The sequence below is a fragment of the Marmota marmota genome, unplaced genomic scaffold, assembly GCF_001458135.2.
Source record: "Marmota marmota marmota unplaced genomic scaffold, marMar, whole genome shotgun sequence".
In the NCBI taxonomy this organism is placed as follows: Eukaryota; Metazoa; Chordata; class Mammalia; order Rodentia; family Sciuridae; genus Marmota; species Marmota marmota.
In genome coordinates this window covers 6,255,315-6,279,073 of record NW_026000103.1, presented here as the reverse complement: position 1 = coordinate 6,279,073, position 23,759 = coordinate 6,255,315, and the positions used below count along the sequence as shown (strand labels likewise).

Genomic DNA, 23,759 nt, shown 5'->3' with positions numbered 1-23,759 from the left:
TCTGTTGCTCATAAACACTGAAAATGACCATTACCCTTTCTTTTCTACTTGTAACTTATTTATTACTTGGGCAAGGTCATTAATATTTTTCACTATTTTTCCCTAATTCCTTAAAATATTGAAAACAATCATCAGTACAGTACTCTTGTTCCATAAACGTACTTGGGTGTGTGTGTGTGTGTGTGTGTGTGTGTGTGTGGTCCTGGGACTGAACCAGGGCCTTGTCAATGCGAGGTAAGCACTCTATCAACTGAGCTATATCCCCAGCCCATAAATGTATTTCTTGACCATTTCTCCATCTTTATCCCAAATGCTCTATATTTTACTTTAAAGATTAAAGATCTCTTTTTTTTTTCCCCTCAATCTACCCCACCAAACCCTAGTACTGGAGATTGAACCCAAGGCATCTCATATGCTGGGCAAGCACTCCATCACCAAGCTATATCACCAGTTCTTTCTTCTTCTTTTTTTCTTTTGTAAATTTTATTTTGAGATAGGCTGTTGCTTCTTAGAAGACTGCCCTGGAACTTGTGACGTTCATGCCTCAGCCTTCTAAATAGCTGGGATTACCGGCATGCACCACCATGCCTAGTTGAAAGAAGTACTTCAACAAATTTTTAAAAATTGCCTACTTCCTTGACTATGTGATGTACACAGAATCATATTAAGCAGATGTCAGAATAAAAGTTTTATATATAAACACACACAAAACACATTTTTAAAAATATAAGGACTCATAAAATAAATAACAAGATAAGGATTATTATTTACTGACTTCTGAGGAAAATTTCTCAATACTAAAACTTTTTAGGCTTAAAATATATTATCAGTAAATATATTTTTAATGCTGTAATATTTTGCATAAGACAAAATAATTGAAATTATTCTTCAGAGAATAATCTTACACATAATATTGAGATATTTCTTCCCACCTTATTTGTGGAACTATAATTCAGTGCTAACAAGACGGGCAGGCGGGGAAAATATATATATATATATATATATTCACACACACACACACACACACACACAAACATAAATGACTATTCAAGCCCATGAAAATGTTTGGGATTTTAAAGTCTTGGTCTCCAACATAAATAAACACCAATGCTTCAAGTACTCCCTGATAGCCAACAGTTAAGGGCATGTTCACTTTTGTTTTCAATTATGTTTTTGTCTGGGATTTTTTATAACTCAAATTAAGGTCTTATGAAAAATGGATAATAGTAAAGAATATTGAAATCTAACAAGAAATGTTATAGGAATCCAACTTGTCTTTATGCTTCTAGGAAAGGCTACTTCTTTAGGTCACCCACGAATACTAATATGGGCATTGTGATTTGCTGTGGTTTTGTACTGCCCATTTAAGGGATGGATTCTGAGACATTACATAGCACCTATAATATCTGAATTCTTGCCATAGAACTACAATATTTGAAAAATTGTCAAATTTAATATTTTTTCTTCCCATTTTAGACATAGCACCAAACCTTAACTTAAGGCTCTGTCCTACAAAAGGGAGATCAAGTCTTCCAGAATGTTCATAGAAAAAAGTGGTGAGCATTTATGGGTAAAATACTGAGTACCTACTATGCACAGACACTATGCTGGCTGTTGATTTAGAGAAGAGTAACTGCAAACATTTCAGTGTCACCTACAATATGGTAGCTGTGGTGCTAAGAACTTCATAAGCATTTTCTCATTTTACCCTCAGAACTGACATATAAATTGCAAGACACTCCAGAGCTCAGGAAACTGAATCTTGAAAAATTACACTAATTTACCCAACCATGTAGTGAATGGTGGAAAACCAACATTTAAACGCTCTCCATGTTCTAAAATATATTCTATCGCTAATATGGACACTATACATAAAATGGTTTTATTTTACACATTCTTAAATTTTGAAGCATACATAAAGTAAGCATGACATATTACACACTGACCAAACACTAGTACAAATACAAAAGAAAGAAACAAATCCCAGTAAAACTCATATTTTTCTCAACTTCCCTCATACTACCTGAATAGAAATAATCCAATTTTCCCCTAATGTTCTATATTTAGTATAAATAATTCATTCAACAAATACTTGCCACCTACCTGCTCCCAAAACTTTTACACTGATTTTAGTTTCATACATTCATGCAGTATCCATCTTTTATTCATCTATTTTTCCATCTACAACTTAGAAACATACCTGTAAACTTTCCCTTAAACCATCACACTAGAAATTAGCTAATAGAAGTAAAAGATATTAAACTTCTTATAATATTAATATCTCTCCTAAAATTTATTAGCCTCTACTGTATTCTGAGGTGATGTGATACCCCTAAGAACATTACAAGACACACATAAAACATGAATTACAGATAAATCTCTCACGTTATAAAAGAATTCTTACCTTAACAGAATATTCACTGAAGGGTTCTTTTTGAAATTGGCCCCTTGTGAATTTAATGTTTTGTTTTTCTAAAAACTAAACTAAAAAAAAAAATTCTTAGAAATATTTCTTAACTAAAAGGAGGTTTATGTTTGCTTCAAACATTTTAAAAAAAATTATTTAGCCAGGATGAGAGAGATACTACACAAAGGAAAATGGAGAGGTGGTAATTATCAAGTAACCTAAAAACATCCACAGGCAGAATGTAAACCAATTCTCATAACTAGGTCTCATTTTTTTCTTTTTAAAATATCTGAACTTTAATTAAAAAAAAAAAGTTTTTCCTTATAACCAGTTTCAAACATGGGGAATCTTCTATATTACTGAAAATCTGGCAGTGCATTTTTAATGGGTCCTTTGTGGTTTCCAACCACTATCTAATCCATGATATTAGTTGACTATAACTTTAAAAGTGTGTTTTCCATCCACTGAAAAAAACAGCAAGGCAGTCATTCTTATGAAGACCATGGCTTCTGACTGATAGCATAAGAATACTTCCTATGAAAAGGCATAAAATAAGAAAGTGGACTTTAGAGTCAGTTGAGTTCAATAAATTACAAATTACCATATGTTTAATCACAACTTTTTTCTGTTCCTTAAAAAAAATTATTGCTGCTTTCACAAAATAACACTTTTCACTACTTACTCTTATTTTTGCCCCTGTAGCAGTAAAACTAACACAAACAACCACAGAGGCTTCGCTTAGATTCAATATTCCAAATTGTAAGGTAAAAAGGATCTCTAGGGATTCTCTAGACTCTAAAATTTTAGGAATTAAAGGCTGCATTCTTTAAAAGCAAGCTTTTTATCTAGAGTGAACAAAATGATTTCATTACTGGACTTTGAACTAAGCAACATGAAAACATTCCTCAATAGTCCCTTACACATTTTCTATTTCTCTTTAATAAATAAAATGTATTAGAACCCCTTAGCAAGAATATACTAAACCTCACTAAATATTGCTTAGAAATGAAGGAGACTGTCCCTCTGCCAAGATTATCAGGAGCCAAATTCCGAAGACGCCAGGACAAAGGAGGACAGTGGATGTCCTTCAGATTCATTTTCCCACCTGACAGATAAAGAAACTGAGTCAATGAGGGGCCCAAAGTCTCCAAGATACTTGCAAGCAATAGGGCCACCAATTTTTTCTCTTCCACTACATCAAGCTGCTTCAATTGCTACATGGCCCAGAGTCAGTAAACAAAAAAATAGAAGAAAATAATTCCATTGCCAGGTCACTAAATAATTTAGAGCCCAATTTTTATTCTTCTTCTTCTTTGTAACGCAACCTTATGTTCAGAAACTTACAGTTTAAAGTACATTAAGTAAAATCATGTCCATATGCAGATATGTCTTCTCCCATATGCATCTTAAGAAAATAACAAATAAAAAATAATTTATCGTCAGCCCCTAGAAAACAAAAACTGAAATTAAAAGAAAGAATGGAGTAAATCTAAATTGTATATTTTCATTCCTTCTAAAAGGATTAAATAACAGAATTCTAAATGGTTTGTTTGTACTTTCCATGCAATATGTAGATTAACCATGAAATTCTGTTTGGGACACTTTGACATCTGTTTTCAGTGCATTACAATGAAATCTGGGGACTTGATACATACATTTGCTGTAATAAAACTGTCACTAATCAGTGTTTTCCAAAATATTGCCCATAACTATTACTATTCAGTAGTCTCATTTGCATGATCTAATATTGTTGCTACATCATGTTTTTCCCCGACAATGTGTTAGCTGGTCCCAGGCACATAGTCTAAAATGGCTGCAAACCACTCACTAATCTCAGCATCTCTATACTACTCTGTACATACACATGCAGTCTGTCCTAGGATTGGGACTAATACTTCATCCGTCATAAATTATTTTTCCTGTTACTGGAACACCAAGGTTGAATTCACATCCTGAGTGTGAAAAACTCAACAACAATAAAGGAGCCCACACTGAGTAGGAAATTATGCCTCATGGGGCTTCTACCACAGGAGACACAACATAATCCCAACTCAGGAGTCCCTTCAGCAAATCCATAATGATGCTTTTTGAACAATGAATGCAGAGCCTTTCATTAGCTTCAACCATTTCTATGTACAAAACTAGACTGGTCCAGACTTTGAAATAGGGTCTATTTCATCTTCACTAGGATTAATAAATAGCTGTATCAATGACAAATACCCAGAATCTCAAGCTCACAAGGTATTAATGCAACCTCCTAGATGTTTGATTAAATCAACGTTTTATTTATTTAATTGCATACATCTGTGCATCATGTACAAAACATGGATCTCAGGGGAAAGTAATTCTGAGTCAAAATGTGGTATTCACCAAAAAATAAAAACTTACAAAAAATAATTTGTTTACCTATACTGATTCTAAATGAATTCCATGTTTCATCAGTACTTGGAACTATATTCACGTTGCTCAAGAGTCCAATATAATTTCATTTTGTCCTCCCATGAACTCATCTTAAACCTGAAATATGTTACTCTATACACATGTTTTATATTATACAAATGATGGATACAAAAAGCAGATTAATTGTAGGTCCTAATGCTGTGTTTGTTGGTACTAAGAAGTCATTCCAAATGTTCCAAAAGGGATTAATGTAGTATAACAAGTCTATTTAATTATTGTAAAACCAGTGATCCTCATATTACTATAAGCAGCTTTCCCCTTATTTGGAGACTGTAAATAGAACAGAAATTGTTACGTGGTAACTGCAAGTCATATCCTGAAACACTGATGCTTCACCATCAGGAGTAAAGAAACATATCAGCATCTCTGAGAGTCTACGAAAGGCAACCAGTATCTAAGATGCACGCTTATGCTTCATTTTAGGGTTCCAATGACTTACATCCTAAGTGTAAAGCAAAGCTTTTCAAATACATCAGAAAGACCTAAAACCAAATTCCTCTGCCATCATTTTTATTTGTGTATCCCGTGCACTTTTATTTTTTTGTATCCCATGAGCAAACAGAATGGCAACTAAACACAAGAATGCTCTCAAAAAGAAAAAGCATGCCATGGATTATTAAAAATTATGTACCAAAATCTAAACAAGCTAATCAATGTTCTGATTCTGCTCTGTGCACACCCTAGTTACCCTTTAACTAATGGGCAAACAGTGAAACAACTTTTCCTATTAACTCCTGGCTAGAACCCCTAGGTATATGATAAACATTATTATAAAGTACTTCATATAGGAATATGATGCTTTTTTACAGTGCATCAGTGTGACCTGTGATTTAAGGTATTTCCCTTGAAGGGACTATGGATATGCATTAATCTGTCCACTTGCCAAACGTGCTATGTGAAGTGAATGAGGGGTACAACCCACTAAACATGGAGAACCAAGCACCAGCCAGCTAGTTCCCAGGAATCTGAAGCACAAAGGTAGCTCCATGAGCACACGGACCCAATCAACCAGAGCCAATGAAGTCAAACACAGCAACCCCCAATCACAGTTTGGTAAGGAGAAGTAAATGTTTTAACCATTGCCCATTTGGCATCCAGTTGTTCTTAGTAAAAGTGAAATCACTCTACTACACAATAAATATTAACTTCTTTTCTCTAGAGCTTGTTTAATTATTTAATTTTCTTAAAGGCATAAAAAGGAGAAATAGAAAAGACTGACTGAAAGGAGAAGAAAGTTAAATGGCAATAAAATCAAAATAATTCATATAACCAATTAAACAATTTGAGGTTTTGATCCAACTAAGGGTCGATTTTAAATGACATGTTCAGACTTTAGAGTACAAAAGCCAGCAGCTTGCTCCTTTGAAAGAATGATCCAGCCTAGCCACATCATCATCACTTCTGTCCAACCAAATCTAAAACGTAAGTGTACTTCTCCCAAATGTTGGCAACTTAATTTTTTGTACATGAAAGTTTTACCCTTTACTGGAATGCAATGAATTACAAGTACTCACTAGGACACCCTTTAGTCAACACTAAAGTTATTTATTCAGAGAGCCATGAATAAAATTATTTTATTCCTTCTTTCCAAATACCTCTACAGTGATCAAGAACTTTTTCTCTGGTAAATCTGAGAAGTATTTCCAAAAATTATATAGCTAATTTTAACTTAAATGGGTTCTAACAATGAACTAACTTCACATGCTGACATTCTGAATTTTCACCAATCAATATTGATACACACCACGGTGATTAGGACTGTTATTTTTTCTTTGGAATGTCTTATCATGGGAGATTCATATAAACTAATTGATGAACCCTCGTCCCAACATTCAATCATTTCTTCTCTTCACTCTTGAAGTCTTCCTTACACCATATTCCACCATCTATAGTAATAATGGCTATTATTAATATTACTGCTTTTACTTACATGAATTATTTCAATTAATCCTAAAACAGCCCGTGAAATAGGCATTTTAATCCTTATTTTATAAGACAGAAAATCAAAGTATCTGGAGTATAAGTGACTTGACCAAAGTCATATAACTGATAAAAGGCAAGACCAGAATTCAAAATGTTGGATTCTAGGAACACACTGTCTGTTATAGACTGAATGTGTATTACCAAAATTCGTAAAATGAAATCCTTTACCTTAAAGTAATGGTATTTGGAGAGTGGGTCTTTGGGACATAATTAGATCAAGAGGGTGGAGCCCTCATAAATGGGATTAGTGCCCTTAAAAGAGACACCATGGGACTATCTCACTTTTCTCTGCCCTGACAGGGTACAAGGAGAAGGCAGTCTGCAACCCAGAAAAGGCCTTTGCCAGAACTCAACCAGACAGGCGCCTGGTCTTGGACTGCCAGAATTCTGAGAAGTAAATGTGGTATTTATAAGCCACACAGTCTGTTATGTTGTTATAACAGCCCACAGTAAGGCACTTTCTGTGCTCTGCAAAACCCAAGAAGACACAAAGAAGGGAGATTTGCTCAACTCCAAGAGAAATCCAAACTCAAAGGATAACAGAATAATTAAAATTGCATATTATTTACTCTTTAGTACATGAATAAGCCGACTACCTTATTTCCTGCCACTTCTCTTTTCTTGTAACTTCAGTACTCCTCTTCCACTCCCTACAACATACTCACACGTGTGTGCATGCCTGCACACAGACTCACACACAAACAGCATCCACCAATTATCCATGGTTCTCTTTAACTCCACAGCTTAGATCACTTTAAAAGTCTTTCAAGGGAAGAACTGAGGCAGAGGTCTGGAGAAAATCATAGACGTTGTTAAGTCCTTTGGGGCTGGTTGTTGCTCTCATACCACAGTCCCACTGCCATGTGGCCCATTAGCCCACTAACCACATCCAAACACAGCTCCAGGTTGGCCTTACCACTGGGCTGCCAATGAATGAGCAGAAAGGCAAGAGGGATGTTTCCTACTCTCAAGTGGTCTTTATAGGAAAGGAGAGGAAAATTGGGCTACTGAACAAAATCAGATTCAGTGCATTTCATTCGCCTTTCCTCCTCTGCTCCATGGGATGCTGCATTATCAACGTGATTAATTCCCAAAGTGTTAAAATTCCTTGGTCTTGTAAATATTCCTGGAGAGGAAAACAGATTAAAGCAACAACAACCCAAAGAAAAAGAGAGCACAAAAAGAAAAAAGAAAGAAAACTTCTCACCTGCTCTTTGCAGATATTTTTAAAATGGGAATAAAGAAGTCTTAAGCTATTCCCAAGGTCTAGTGCCTGTACCACATTGTCCCTCATCTGTCAGTGTATCCACACACATGTATAAACAGTATGCGACGTACAAGGAAGGAAATGCACATTCTAACTTAAACTTCCTTTTTTCCTCTAATAATTTAAAAATAAAATGTAACAGCTTGAATTTTAAATATTTAATCTGGCAAATATAGGAAAAATCATGAACTATAGTGTCATATTTGGCAAAGAAAAGTTTCGTAGGATAAAAATATCTGTGTTTTAACATTTTAGAAGACATTTCCAATATTTTAAAAATAAAATTATTTCACTGCTTTAGAAGAGAATGGAGGTAAAATTCTCTATTTCTGCACATGAGGTTTTCATGAAAAGTAGAAAAACAATTTTATATTCATTGGAATAGTTAATCTTACATACTGGCAAAGGGCCCACTGAAATAAAATCTTCATATTTACTAATGGTTTGCTACTATTTCATGAAATTTAGCTATTTAAAGGTTTCCCTTAAACTATAATATAAATTATAAGATAATATACATTAGTTACCAGATTACTCTCATGTTTAAATAGTCTTGTTTTTATCCTGCATGTTTAGTGTATACATTTTTTCCAATACCGGGCAAAGATTTATAGTGTGAAGTTTCAAAATCGGTTGTTTTAGGACTTATACATTAGCAACCAAATGTATAAATAAATTTGCCACTTTAGCCCTATATAATGTCAGTAAAATATTTTTATTATAACAACTGAAAATGCTGAAAAGTAATTGTTAGGGAAACCATAAATATAAAAGGCTGAAAAGTCAACCTCAGAGGAGTGGGGAATAGGAAATTGTGATATGTATCATCATAAAACACAGACATCGAAAATCTAAGCAGAATCAATCCAAAGCCCTCCAAATTCCAGAATACTATCCCCCACCTCTTGTAGCAAGGAGTGCTTCAAATTTGTCCCCATCACTGTCAGCAAACAAAAGAAATTCACTTCTACAGCCAGACCATGTCAAACAGAAGACATAGCTGCTGAGAGGGACGCCTTGAATCCAATGGTGTGTAAAGTATGGGCTGGGGCCTTTTTGTCAGCTATTACCATAAAAGAATAAGAGGAAACAGTGACATTACTACACAATAGAAAGGTCAAACAGCTTGCAGCCATTCCATGACCCAGACAAGTCAAGGTCAAGGGATTCAGGTAGCAACTTAGCCAGGGCATAAGTTACAGCACAAATGAATTGTTTTAACACATCAGCTTTGGTCAATTAAACCTAACAAGGCAAGTTGCATCACGTAGCAGGGTTCCTGACACCAAGGCCAGAAGCTGAGACCGACCTCATAAAACAAGGCTTTTAACATAGCATAGCAAATTTAAGGTAATCCATCCAGAAACTGCAGATGTCAGAATAATAAAATACAAGTTGTCCAAAGCAAGAACATTTTTCACACTTTAGAATTGGCTAATAGAAGGGTATAGACTTCATATTGACATTCTCATGTTATTAACATAGGCATAAATATAATCCCCTCCTTATATGAATTACAGAATATGCACTATTTCAAATAACTTTTTTAACATCTGTACTTATGACTAGATTTTGTCCTATGAATTTACATTCATTGATAACACGAATACATTTCTGCATGCACTTTTTTCAATGTGTACAGAAAATTAGGGTTTTTTTTTTAAATCTTTACCTTTATTATATTATCAGAATATATATTACTGTCACTGAATATTAACTGGTGTTTGTTAAATGCTTTTATGTAGTTTTATGGGATATATATGTATTTTAGAAGTCAATGAGTAATATTTATTCTATTTCCCACCTTGAGAAATACTTAAAGCTAACTAGAATTTTAAAACAACTATTTAGCATTAAAGACTTTTTTTCCTCAAAGGCAATTCTTACTTTATTTTGTACTTGTTTTAACAAATTTTATTTCAACTAATTTGTGCTTCATCAATAACTTACTACAGGCTCTGAACTGCCCTAAAATGGGATTCTGAAAATATACAACCTCCAGGCAACTTTCAGCTAGTAAAATTACTTCATCCATCACCCCATATTTTCAATTATATAGTCTTTATTCAGAGTTCTTTAATTTGACTGTGATTCATCAATGCAGTCCTGTTTAAACTATCATCATAAACAGAAAATGTATGTCTGTGTGTTTTATTATAAACAGTATATTTATGCACATGAACTGTTTGCTTTCTCTTCTTAAAATATTGCTTCATTTAAATTTTGAGGATTTTTCTTAAACATATGCATAGTCTTCAATTCAGCCTAAACGTCTTCCCACCTCATTGGTTAATTGGTAGCCATTTCTTCCAATTTTCTGAGTAATGGAGCAACCAAAAAGCATAACCATTCAAGTTCCATCACTCTCACGTCCTGCACCGTTTGGTCAATACACACTAATCCCACAGACTCACTTCTTAGTACACAATCTTGAGTTTTTGAAAGTTCTCTGCAACTCGAAAATTTATTCTCTATCCCAAATCCCAACAATTGAATTCAGTTAGATTAACCACATCTCATAATCAGGGTTCAGGGACCTAAGAATGTACTTTCATCTGAGACAACGAACTTCACTGCCACAGAAAAGTGAGCATGATCAAGAGGAAGCGTCCCCTCTTGCTATGCTTGGCTCTGAGGTATGCTGCTGTAATGACTCGAGTTTCCGATCCCATAACCACTGGTCCTTGAGATTTCTAAAATTATTCCTCCTCCACAAGGATGGAGGGGGGTGGAAAACTTGCTTTGAACATTATGCTGGCTAATCATTTGCTCCAACGTACTATATACACTGAAAAACTCAACTGCCACACATTTAACTCTCATCAGCTTCAAACCAGAAATGCTACTCTTTCATGAACTAAAGAGAAGTATTTACCCAAAACCTAGTTTCAGAGTAAGGAATCCCTGTTGCTTTGGCCCATAATTTTCAGATATTCAATAATGAGCTATTGTAATGAATATTTCATATGCTATTTCCACTCTCTATAAACCTTCAGCTACAAACAAAACAAGAATTATTCCTTTGATTATAAAGTCAGTTATCATGTAAGTCACTGTGATGACAGAAAAGAAAACCAATTTATCTCAGTTCTTAAGAATTCCAGAGAATTCTGACTCAGGCTCCCTTTGGGTCTCTCGCTCTTCAGGTGCTGAAATTCTAACAGGTCAGCAAAGATGGCAACAGGAGTGTCTGAAAACAAATCAGGATTTTTTTTTTTTCAAGCCTACTGGCAGACTTTTCAGTTTAACCTAACAAGATGAATGCTTATGAAGAGAAAGACCTCACTAAATTGAATATCTTGGGTGGTTGTTTCATATTAGAGTGCCAAGTTCAAAAGGAAAAAGTTAATGGAGATTAGAACTTTAATTTCCGTTTGGCAGCTTCCTCCTAAGTTCCAAATTTAGGGAAAAACAACTAAACAAGTTTTTAAAATCCTAGTAAATCTTTTACAAATCTATATTACTTCTGTTTGGATGTGTTTATTATATACCATTCTAGAAAACAGAAACTTAAGAACTAAACCAGTGGCAATAGTTGGCCTCTATAAAGAGCTCCTGTCCAACCCTAAGCCTCATGGCACACACACTTTAACTGTATCAAACAGGTAGTCACCCCTTGGGAAACCGCAACCATCATCTCCAGCTGTTGCAAAATTACCATTATTCTTGAACGATGAATATGATTTCGGTTCTCACGTATATGGAGTTATTTGGAGTTATTTTACCACACAAGAGACACAGCATAGTACATTTGCAAATCCAAACACACAAAATCTAGATAAATATTTTTTATTTCAAAATGTAATGTTGTGTATATAAGGGGAGGGCATAAGATGAAGAAAGATGCCTAATGCTATCAATAGGATATCTTATCAACCTTTGATACCGCTACAAAATAGTACACTAACTGTTGTTTTAAACATTTAAAAATCATAATTATTGTAACAAATGAACTTGCTCACTCTCTCCCTCCCCCACCCCTCCACTTCCCTTTGAAAAATGAGATCATATTAGCAGCAATGCAAGAGCTTAGTTTGCCATATCAGAACACAGATGCCAAGCTTTCCCAGCTGGCAACCAGGGCCTCAGCATTTAACTCTTGAGTTGACTGGCAAAGCTATCTTGTGTCAGGGTCATCATGGCAGAAACAGTGAACTTCTGGCCCCTTGGATTCTGTTTTCTTCTTATCAGTGAGAAAACTGCTAAGAATCTTATCTCACAATATATGTTCCCACAAAGGTCTCATTAAGCCAAGGAGCAAGACATGCCAATAAGAGCCCTTCTTTATCTTCTGAATTGTGTATAAGCAAGAATGCAAACAAATGTGCACTGGAGTTCATGAGTTCACTCAAGGACAGGGTGCTAGATGGGAAAACTTAACAGGGTTCCCCTAAACCAAACACGCATACCAAGTATTTCTCCTACACACAAACTTCATGCTCTCTGAGCATTTCATAGTGCAAGCACACCAAATTGTCCTGCAGAGCAGCCTCATTTTAACAAGTTATGAAAGCTTATTTTTCCCCTTAATGGGAAATACCTGCAAATGAAGTGAAATTTATTAAAATGTTAAAATGTGCTGTCAACTTGCAAACAATTATCTACTTAAGCTTTTCATAAAGAAATAATTGTTACCAAAAAAGGATTCTGAAACCCAGTTACTAAAGGAGGAAAATAATTCTTAGCATTTGCTTCCTCACTAATGACATGTGACAACCAGGAAGGGTTCTATTTCAAAAACAATGATTACAATTTCACCTGTAAACAAGTCACATTTTTCACAACTTCGATGCATACCTCAATTATTTAACATTTAACAATAAAACAAAAGTTGCCAAAGACGGATCCCAATTTTAAAAGTTCAACAAGGCTAAAGGAAACTACTTGTTCATGATAGCAATGAGGTTGCTGAACTCTGTGCAGCTCTCCAAAACATGTTTAATAAGAGTGCAAAGTACAGTCCAAAAATCACTTAGCTGACTTGGTTTAAACTCTAATCTGTTAAATTCATGACAACAGTTACTATCTCTTGAGATCTTTAAACCTCTTGGTATGTTGTGACCTCTCTCTGTCTTCAAAACCCTTCCCTGCCTCAGAGAAAGCCCAGTCGCCCCCACCAACACCCCCGCCTCTCTTCTCTTCAGACAGGACACAGTCTGGCGACTCAAGCCTCCCATAGGCCAGACTTCCTTCTGTGCAGCCCTTTGGGTAGAACTGCTAATCCTTCTTATTAATTAACGAGATAACGGTGGTTAACTGGAAAGCAATATTAATGTTAACTATCTAGGAAACTTCAACCAAAATTATTTTAGCCTTTTGGTTGTTTGTCCAGGTATGCAGAATTGTGCACTGAGAATTTGGTAACATTTGATGCATAATCGAAAAATTCAGGAATGACTGATTTATACCAGACCTTAACATGTAGGTTACCCCCATTAAGGTTTTCTTTCTTTCTTTCTTTCTTTCTTTTTCTTTCCTTTTTTTCCACATTCACACTATTTTACACTACCAAACAGAAAGAAAGTAAGGTCCTCTCAACATGTTTCTATAAAACTTGGAAGTGTGGAAATTGAGGGAATTAGAAATTGCATAAGAAATAAGAAGTGATGTGATTGAAAAGCAACAGTCAGTCATAATGGATGCATCATACCCCACTAAGTTCAGCGTATAATCCATACACTTGCCATAGTGTACCCCACATCTTACAGGACACTATGTCCCAGGAAGGTATGTTGTGCAAGGATTGCCTGGGTTTTGTTTTGTTTTGTTTTGCTTTGCTTTCATGAATGCAATAACAAAGACAATATGGGGAAATAGGTACCACCTGCCCAAGAATCACTGGACATCTCTAATATCTTTGGGAAAATGGACGATACTTTAGAGCTATTTTTCCTTTAATATGTCACAATCTTAGAAAGAAAAAAAAAAAAACCTTAAAAAAAAAGGAAGGGTTTTATATTAGCTAAGGTTTGCTGCAGCAAACAAGCAAGCAGCTTTCATTCAGGGATTGTCAAAAACTTTCCAGTGTGCCCACTGCAATGCGGATGCCAACCAACGAATCAAAGGCATTCAGCAACTAGACAAAGAGGGTCTGATGCCAACCTCGGTGCCACTGGCAACCATTATTGGCATCAAACACAGTGTCTGCCTTTTTTTTCCCTCTCGCCTGGCACTTCACAAACAAAATGGCGGTTCTTGTAGCAACGAAACAGCCGAAGCGCAGCCCTCTGAATCAATAACATCAAATGATTTTATGGATTTAAACACAGTTATTCCCAGGTGATGTGTACATTTTAGGTAAAATGGGGGAGCATGTAATTTTACAAACAGCTATATTAAACATGACCCTTTACTAATGTAAAGAAATAGTAAAATGGACTGAATTGCGGGTCAACCGGACTATATGCATAGAAGAAGCTGAATAACAAAGACATTGAGCTTTAAAGAAAATACCGCCCTGTGATGTAAAAGCCTATTAAACTATATATCAGAAATGATTTCAAAATTTATAAATTTTCCCCAAAACCATATCAGATGCAGATGTAGCATTATAGCTTGTGTCAAAGCTCTAGTAACTCTTTCCATATTTCAGAAAAGATGAGGCTGCTGGGCATGAAGAAGGGAAAAAAAAAGTGTGGGTTGAACCAAAAGAGAAAGAGGAAGAAAGAAAAGCATGGGAAGTTGGTCAACAATGGAACTTTATTATATTGGTCTTTATTTCATCTTCCAGAAGAGATGCAGAATGTGATCTTGTATAAATAACCAAGAGGACTATTGACATTTCTAGATCTGGAAATTGTCAATATATTGTAACATCACTCCACACTGCAATGCGGATGCCAACTAACAAATCACAGGCATCCTGAGCTAAACAAAGAGGGTCTGATGCCAATCCTGGTGGCAGTGGCAACCATCTTTGGCATTCTCCCTGTTCTTTCTCATGTTTTTCTCCTAGTCGTTTAGAAGTGGAGAGAGAGAAAAGGGGGTAAGGTAATTTTGCTGCTCTTTCTGCTGCAAACATTGCATTTTTCCTCTCTGATTTTTCTTTCATGTTTTTCTTCTTATACTTCTTCACCTAATTTATAAAACAGACTTAGGTAGGTTTTCATGTACTTAGAAGAGAAATAAAAAGTCATGATATACGTGGCTCTCTGATTGACTACACACTTACTTTTAAAACCTGCCTTCTTTAATCAATTGCACTGCGAAATGACATAATTAACCTACACTTGACAAAGAAAAAGATATAAATTTGGAAAAAGAGAAAACACAAAAGCACCCTGATGTGACTTTTTCCAAGAAAGATTCACCAGATGTTAAGACGAAATCATGCAGGGGCAGGTAGCAGAGGATACACATTATTAGATACACAGGGTAAAATGATAAAAGGTTCTTACAAGAGAGAATGCTGAAACAACAACAAAATCAACATTTTATCTGAAAATATGGTCTCCAAGAGTTGTTTAAAACTTTATAATTATCATGAGCAATGGTACAATGCAGAAGGCATTTATGCATTTTTTTCTTTTTTCAATCTATCTTCACAAATCCAAAGGATACGTTCTTTATTGTCAGTTCATCAAAACTAAGAGAGTTGGCTGCTTGCCCCAGGAGTAAATATGCATGAATACACACCTCAAGGACTAGCCTTCAAGCTAGTTAAAATGTGAGCAGCAGTGAGGTGGTTGGAAATCTTCTTTCTATGTATTAAAAAGTTACATGACCCACTTTTTAAAACTTTACTTCCAGCCATAATTTTCACAACATAGTAACAACACATTTATAGTCAATCCAACACATATATACAGCCCACCTTAAAAATGTCACCTCCTAGACAGCTGTCAATCAAATTAAGTGTCATGTGTTAATGAGCTTTTATTTTAGGACACACAGATGAAAATATATTTTCCCCAAACCATCATTATTCAGACTTCAGTTCTTAAATGCATGGAAATAGTAAATGCAATACTTTATTTTTAAAGAAAATATAATATTTCCAAATGAGTGATATCCAATACCATTATTTAAAATCAGACTAAAATTTTTAAATGACATTTCAACATATTTCTAAAACTATATGAAGGAAATACCAGGCAAAAAGCATTTAGTAAATACCTAGATTTCTGAGTCAAAAGAGTAATTTTATATTTTACTTTTTAGGATGATAATAAAGGACACAGCAATTTATTAAATCCCACATTTATGTAACACCATCATATAACTGTCTGCCACCTGGCTATCTGCAGGCCATTTTCTCTCCCACCAGGCCAAGTTCGGAAATGACCCACCATCTGTGGCAGCTCAAACTTCAGGCCACTTTTGGTATGCTGCTTTTTTAAATGACATTTTACTATGGACTGTTATTAATGCAAAGACATCTATATCTTGACACACTGACTTGAAGAAAAGAAATTCTCACCTACTTAAGGAAAATGTCTCTAAAAAAGTAAAAATAATAAGGAAACATATTTCATTAACCAAAAAAATACTCAAAAGCAATATCACCTATCTGGAATTGTAGAGGCAACATTTATAACTCTTTATCGGGTTTTTAAAAACATAGGTATGGTATGCGGTTTCTACATTCTTTTTGAGATTTATTTTAAACCAGTGTAACCAGTCCACTTTCTGTTTTTGTCCTATAATGTTCCTTAAGGAAGGCTGTAACTTCTCTCCTTTGTAAGTTTTATGAATTTACATTCAATTAAACTAACAATATAAAGTGTTCCCAAGTCACTCTGGAAAAATATTATACACTTCTACACAAAAAATAATATTCTATTACATCTATAGCGAATATTGCATAATCAAAAGTAGGTGTTGATGGAATATTAAAATCAAATAAATCTAGGTCTATGTAAAGATTATGCTTTGATAGTGGCTATCTTAAGCATTTTACAATAGTAAATGTTAATTCTATTTTTGGTACCAATAGCACTAGATTTCTGAACAAATTTCACTAACCTCGTTAGTTATGAGGCTAATACAAAGATTACTAAATAGCGGTTTCACTATTCATAAATAAAGTTACATTTCCAAATTGGGAAAAGATGACTAGGTACAAGAAATCTAGCCTAGCATAGAAAGTAAAGTGTAATAAACTATATGTTATAGACTACTCTGTGTTACTCATGTGTAAAAAAACGCATGTCTTTGTGGTCTGTCTTTAAACACCCAAGCCTATCCAGGTATGAAAGCTCCGTGTCTATTTACTTGATTCACACATGGCAGTGGACATGTGAATGGAAGTGGGCATACCACTGTACCCAGAGAGGGCGGAGGACATATAGGGACCTCGAGGACCATCTAACCCAAGCCAGATATTCCGTAAGCGAGGTTTGTGGACAGTGTTTGCCATGCTAGAAGAAAGAATCATCTGCTCCTACCTTGCTCCTGCACGTAGTATGCCAAAAACAAATCAAGCTCCTTAACTGATACTGTGATATGATGTGGCTGGACACAAAGTGCTGGGTTTGTGCAATGTGGGGATTTCATGAGCCGCTCTCCATCGGTACTTTCCAAAGGGATGCCTTTGAACAGGATCACCATGACTAGATCCAGACGCCAGACTTTGTCTGCCTGTCGCAGGCAGTCGATTCTCCTAATCTTACCCTTCTGGTCAGGATTGGATAAGACACAGCACGGGTGCTTCTTGCCAGTCACGGTGAGCACAAAGTCCTCTCGGTACTCCTGGCGGATATCTTTGCGTAGTTTGGCCAGGAGCCTGGATGCCCACTTCTGTTTGATTTCAGGCTTTTCACTGAGAAGCTCATCTTTGACTGCTCTTTCTTCATCCTTTGACATTCGCTTCTCATGCTTTTTAAAGTACTTGCGTTTTCGAGCCTGCAGGTTGAACCAAGTATAGGCGATTGCACGGACATGTGGAAGAAGTGCCTCGATGAATGGGTGAAATTCATCCTGGAGAAGACAGGGAGGAAAAAAGAGGTGCATAGTCAGTTTAATTTTAAATGCTGAAAAAATAAGACCACAATGCATTCCCAATTCAGTACAAAAAGTTATGCATGAAAATAGCATTCTTTTCTTATTTAAAATGATCAAAATAGCAGGACAAGAAGAGAATAAAGAATGCCAAGCTGCCCCCTCTCCACCAAAATTCACAAGTTGATTCTACCTCCTACAAAGAAAATAAGGTTTTATTTTGTATTTCCGCTCTGGCCCCATCCCCCTCATGCCCACCCCAATGCCATGCATTCTACATTCTTTAAAACATATGCGACCAAGGTGCTTGGCACCTAATTTAATATTTAAACATTTGATTGACCAACTAACACTATTCAGTACCATTTTACAAAGAACACAGTGAATTTTTTTTTTTTTGTAAATCGGAGCAGAGCTGTTCAGAAGGCAGGAGCGATGCCACAGTTCATTTCTCTTCTCTGTGGCACAGAAACACAAAGCATATAGATGCTCAGTGTAATGCCACACAGTTCCCGCTTTTGGAGCATGCTCTCAGCAAGAGGCTGCTGGTGGCACAAAGAGCATGCGCCATTAAACTTGATCCATTTTCTTATCAAACGTCCAACATTCCAACACTGAAACAGCACCATTCCAAGAGTGGTAACTAGAGAAACCGGTATACAGTGAGGGAAAGTGGGCAAAGGACACAGCCTGTGGTATCAGTGTCCTGAACAGAAGGTTTCCATACTTTGAGCAGTGCATTCTCTCCCCACAACACCAACACCAGCTCCCAACACACAACACGCCTTCTCTCGGTCTCTCATGCTCTCTCACTGACACACACTCTTGCATTTTTAAACAGAAGTTTTTAAAGTTGAAAACAAAAATTACATGAATGTTCTTTCAGTATTTTCCTATAGAATATGAAGTCCCACAGAGTCAGTTAATTTGTTAACTGATCACATGAGTATGGCAATTATTCTAAACCCCTTAAAAATCAATCTGAGGTGAACAATGAAAAATGGCAACTTGGCACCAACTTTACATTCTTTGTGTCTCTGCATGCTGTGGCAGGGGACACCAGGAGTGCACGGCTGGTCAGTTACTGCTTTTGTGGAATCCATACAATTCATTTGCCACAAAGATGAATTATCGGATAGGACTCCGGTGCACGTATGCGTTGTTGTGAATCCTCAAATGCACACATCTTTTGATTTCAGTGATTCACCTTTAGGTAAATTCCTGTCTGTTTCATCCAAGCCTTTTTTTAAGGGAGGGAGCAGTGAGGTATGACAAATCATCTCTACCTACAGATATTTCAAGTTTCAAATATAGTCAGTGTTTCCTTACTTCCTGACTTAGGTAGAACCTATCTTACAAGCTTAGGTCTATTGCTGTTCAGAAAAAGAACATAACGTCCTGTGCGTGCACACTGTATATATGCAATAAGCCAAGATCTGAGGCAAAGGAGAACTTTCACTGTGACCATTTTTCTGATCACATTGACTACACTGTCATGCCAACCACAGAACAACTTTCTCTAACTGATTGTATCCCAAGTTAGAATTTACATACTCATGTTAGTCACCCTGAACTATATGGAATAAATTCTATTTAACCAACAGACTGGCTAATTCCATTAGGTAAGATGATAAAAATAAACTAATGACACTCCAACAAAGGTGTCCCCCCCAAATTCCACATAGCTATAAATGCATTTTAAGCCAAAATTCAAAACTTTAAGGCTAAAGACTACAACATGTTAATAGCTTGTGGTTCCAAAGAACAGGGGTATGTCCCATTCAATCAATAATGTAGTTATCAAGTTTTCCAACATATTGCCGTAAAACGTTCCTACAGCAGAATAAGTATGAACCAAAATTTTATAACAATACAGAATGCAGATGATTACATCACAGCATGAGGCATAACCCAATGCCACAGAGGAAATCATTAAACCGATCAGCAGTTTCCAGTGGAGATTTGAACAATTCGGTTACTATGTGAGCACATTAAACTAGGCCATGGAAAGAGTTAAACCACAATCTGTTCTTTGTGTGGGAAGGCAGCCCTGCTCACAGCAACCACAGCCCATGATAAGACCTCCCTATCTTCATACACTTTCTGATGCCATGCTTTCAGCTTTCACTGTAACTACAAAAACTTTGTTTATCCGTCTTCAAAATATATGCAAAAGGAAAGCCTCGTCAAGGAAATGTGGACTTAAACGTGCTTTGGGAACTCACTTCCTATGATCTGACTTTTACTATGATTTATTGATATAACTAAAAAACATGCATATATGCATTCATAAACTAAAAATTTGAGAATGTAAAGAGTTCGTGGGGGAGCTTTGTTTCATTTTACCCTTGTCATGCTTCCCAAAATGCAATATTTTCTTAACAGATATTATGCAATTTGGTACGACTTAAGTACTATGTCCTTAAGTACTATGTTCAGTGACATTTCATTTTGTTATAAAGACATCAAAAATATGTTTGAGTTACAGTATTTAACCGTAAACATCATCTACTGTGAAATAAATCTCAAAATCTTAACAAGTTATCTTAAACAACCAAAATGCAAATTTGAAGGTTGAATTTGGAAACTCTCAGTCAATGCACACAAAACATTGTTTTTAACGTTTCATCGTGTTTGCTGTCAGTTACACCCAATATTGTTTTAAAATGTACATGTTTCTTTACTGATAAGTTGCAAGTAGAAAACTTTCTCAGGCCACCAAATTGCCTTATTAATATCTTTTAGGGCATCACTATTACAGGGATTCCTTTTAAGTGAATCACTTATTTGATAAGGAGACCTACACCCCACCACCACCAAAAAAAAAAAAAAAAACTGTAAGTGGAGATTTGCTATATGTCACATACATTTTTGCATTAACATGTCTAAATGTCATCTCCCAAGTGTGATCGTTTTCTAATCCTGAGTAGCTATTGTAAGTGACATGAACATGGTACAGAGTAACTGTCCTCATTCAAATGGGGGGCGGGGGGTGGAATTAAGGTATTCATGTGTCCTAAAGTGTTATAATTATAACACTAAATAATTATAAAAATTATTTTTTAAAAAATCAACACATGTAAATGATTTAAGATCTAAAGGTTCTATGTTAAGGTAACTTGCAAGCTTGCTCTTTCAGAATTTTTACTAAAATACATTGACATTCAGTAATCCTTTCTCTTATAAAACTTCCTTTAGTTAGTCTAAATTGATAAGTAACCAAGTTACAAATTTCAAATATAAACAATCTAATTTGACTAGGCATATTTATTTTTCTTCATAGAAAAAACAATGGTTTCCACAAAAGGGTAGAAAATTAGACCAATATAGTGGTGGAAAAGTAACTACTAGGTGTTCTTGAAGCATCATCATTATATAATAATTAATCATGGGGGGGGGGGAGTACCTAAAGAATCGGAATGACAATGAAAGAAAAAATACTCAATTTCATTATGCCCATTAAAAGTTATACTATTGAGAGTTTATATTTGGAAAAAGTAAATATTAAATCATATGATAAGTCATAATTTTCCTTTTACATCTGATTTATACTAATGTATATATGCTGATTTCTACTGACATACTGACACTCTGCATACTATTTTGCTAAATATCAAAAACTTTAATGATCACTCCTTGTAAATTTTTTTTTCTAAAACCTAAATACTTTATTGCAACAACTGAGATACTTTTTGAAAGTTTTCAACACATTAAGAATGTTACTTTATTTTGTATTTGCACTTCCTAAAACATGTTGTGCTTCAGCTATAAGGCTCTTTACAATACAAAATTAAGCTACAGATCTGATACAAAAGTAACACTATTAATGTGTCCTCACTTTTGCAATACCTTACATTACCTAAACAGTCACACTGAGATTAGTTAAATGAGAATTCTAGAGCTAAAATTTCTTCTCTAGTATAGGCCCTAAATCTCCAATTTTAATACATCAACTCATTTATATTATTAAAATAGTAGAGAATATTAGTCATCATGAATTAGTGTCGGTAAGTGTATATCCTTGAATACTAATGTGATAGCTGAACAATTATGCTGTATATGCTCCGAACACTCCATATGTCAGGATGCTGAAATATTATTTTTAACTTAGCAAATTGAGATAAAACTAGTCACTTTTCTATACATATGTAGGGGAGACTAAAAATGCAATGTGATCACTAGGAGTGTTTTTTTAAAAAGCCAATATTGGAAAATATAAATACAAAAAAGACAATTATTCAGGTGAGAATGTGATGCAGAACTTTGTAAGTGAAAAGCTTACTTTGATTTGTTATATTTCATCCCAATGGAAAAATAATACAAATGGATGTAGTTTACCAGAAAGAGGGAAAAATTCCTGCTGTTGTATACTATTAAAGGTAACTTTTACAACTAAGGGCAATACATTATACCTGAAACAGTTTCATCATATTTGTTGGATATAATCATTGATAGCTTTTAAAATACAAATAACTCAGCAACCCATTTTTCCAGTTTTGTTAAATTAAAGTGCACGTTTACTTGCTTAAAATAGCCATATCTAAGTTAATCATACTCAGACGCCAAACAAAATATAAACAATAAAAAATGTGTCAGCCAAAAAGCTACAGGACTGTATCCAATCACTGAATAAGCCTTATCATTGTTTTCATCTTCATTCACAATTTATGAATGCCTCAGTCCTTTTGAATCACAATGGCTTCTAATTGTCATACAATTGAAATCTTAATTATTTGTCCATTTTTAAAATGCTTCATCGTGATTTTAGATGTTTTAAATTTTTTAACACACTCAAAACTAGCCAACACTTCATTAGCTGTTTAGTTTTTATGCCAATGTCAAAGATGATAGTTCTCAGTTACCAATCATGACAAATACTCCTAAAAGTAAATTGTTCTATACTTTTAAATACTTAAAATATTGCTTCAAATAACAATTCTGGGCAAAGCTATTTAATTACTTTATCAGTTGCTTAGTTCGCTAGGCAAGGATGAAAACTGCGTCCAGGTAAGCCTGTTCAGTCTCCTCACTTTTTCATTTAACCGCCTGGTTGAAAATGATATAAATTGTGTCTTTAAAAAAAAAAAAGTATAAAGCCAGTGTTTTATTCCATAACATTGTTCCTAAAGTCTTAGGATAATTTTCAAAGTAAAAAAACTAAAATGACCTTACTTTTCAAGCATTACTTTATGCCTTACGAACTACGCCCAAATATCGTCAAACGAACAGGTCTCCACAAAATGAACATGTCCTAAAAGTCCCTAAGATTCACCACAACCCACTAAACCCATGCCAATGTAAAGACCGCCTTTGTGCTATGGTCGCTGGAAGTCCCAAGTGCGGGTCACTATGGACCAGGATTTTAGGTCCCAAATAAAGCAAAGGAATGGGTCCCCGGACCACAACTTCGGACTCGCTTCGTCGCCCGCCCACAGCCTGCAGCAGAGTCCAGAGGCGCCCACACAGACTCGTGCTGGAGTCCCCTCGCCCAAGTTCACTGGCTGTTTTTTAAGAGCTCAGTTCCCCCCTAAAGCTTCTCTAAAGACCGAGTCCGCCTCTGAGCGCAAGCGGCCGAAAGAGCGGCAGACACCCTGGGCAGGGGTACCGTGCCACAGCCGGCACTTGGGGGGCCGCGTAGGGGCTCGCGCAAGCTGGCCTCGGCCCTGCCCACCCCCGACAGCCTTGCCCGGCCCTGGCGCCCGC

General features: G+C 35.6%; 1 protein-coding gene across 13 annotated transcripts in view; it reads right to left on the bottom strand.

Moving 5' to 3' along the window:
- Positions 1–23,759, bottom strand: part of Nfib (nuclear factor I B) — a 232,832-nt gene that overhangs the window by 200,638 nt on the left and 8,435 nt on the right. For 9 of the 13 annotated variants that reach the window (XR_007340890.1, XM_048783950.1, XM_015502588.2 and 6 more), the window contains exon 2: positions 17,504–18,035. Coding sequence is in view for 12 of the 13 variants with exons in the window: in XM_048783950.1 (XP_048639907.1) it covers positions 17,504–18,035 (532 nt within the window). In the remaining variant the exon portion in view is untranslated. Of the gene's footprint in view, positions 1–17,503; positions 18,036–18,419; positions 18,553–23,759 lie in introns of those variants that run through there. The other 4 variants (XM_048783951.1, XM_048783955.1, XM_048783956.1 and 1 more) reach the window with 4 other exon arrangements.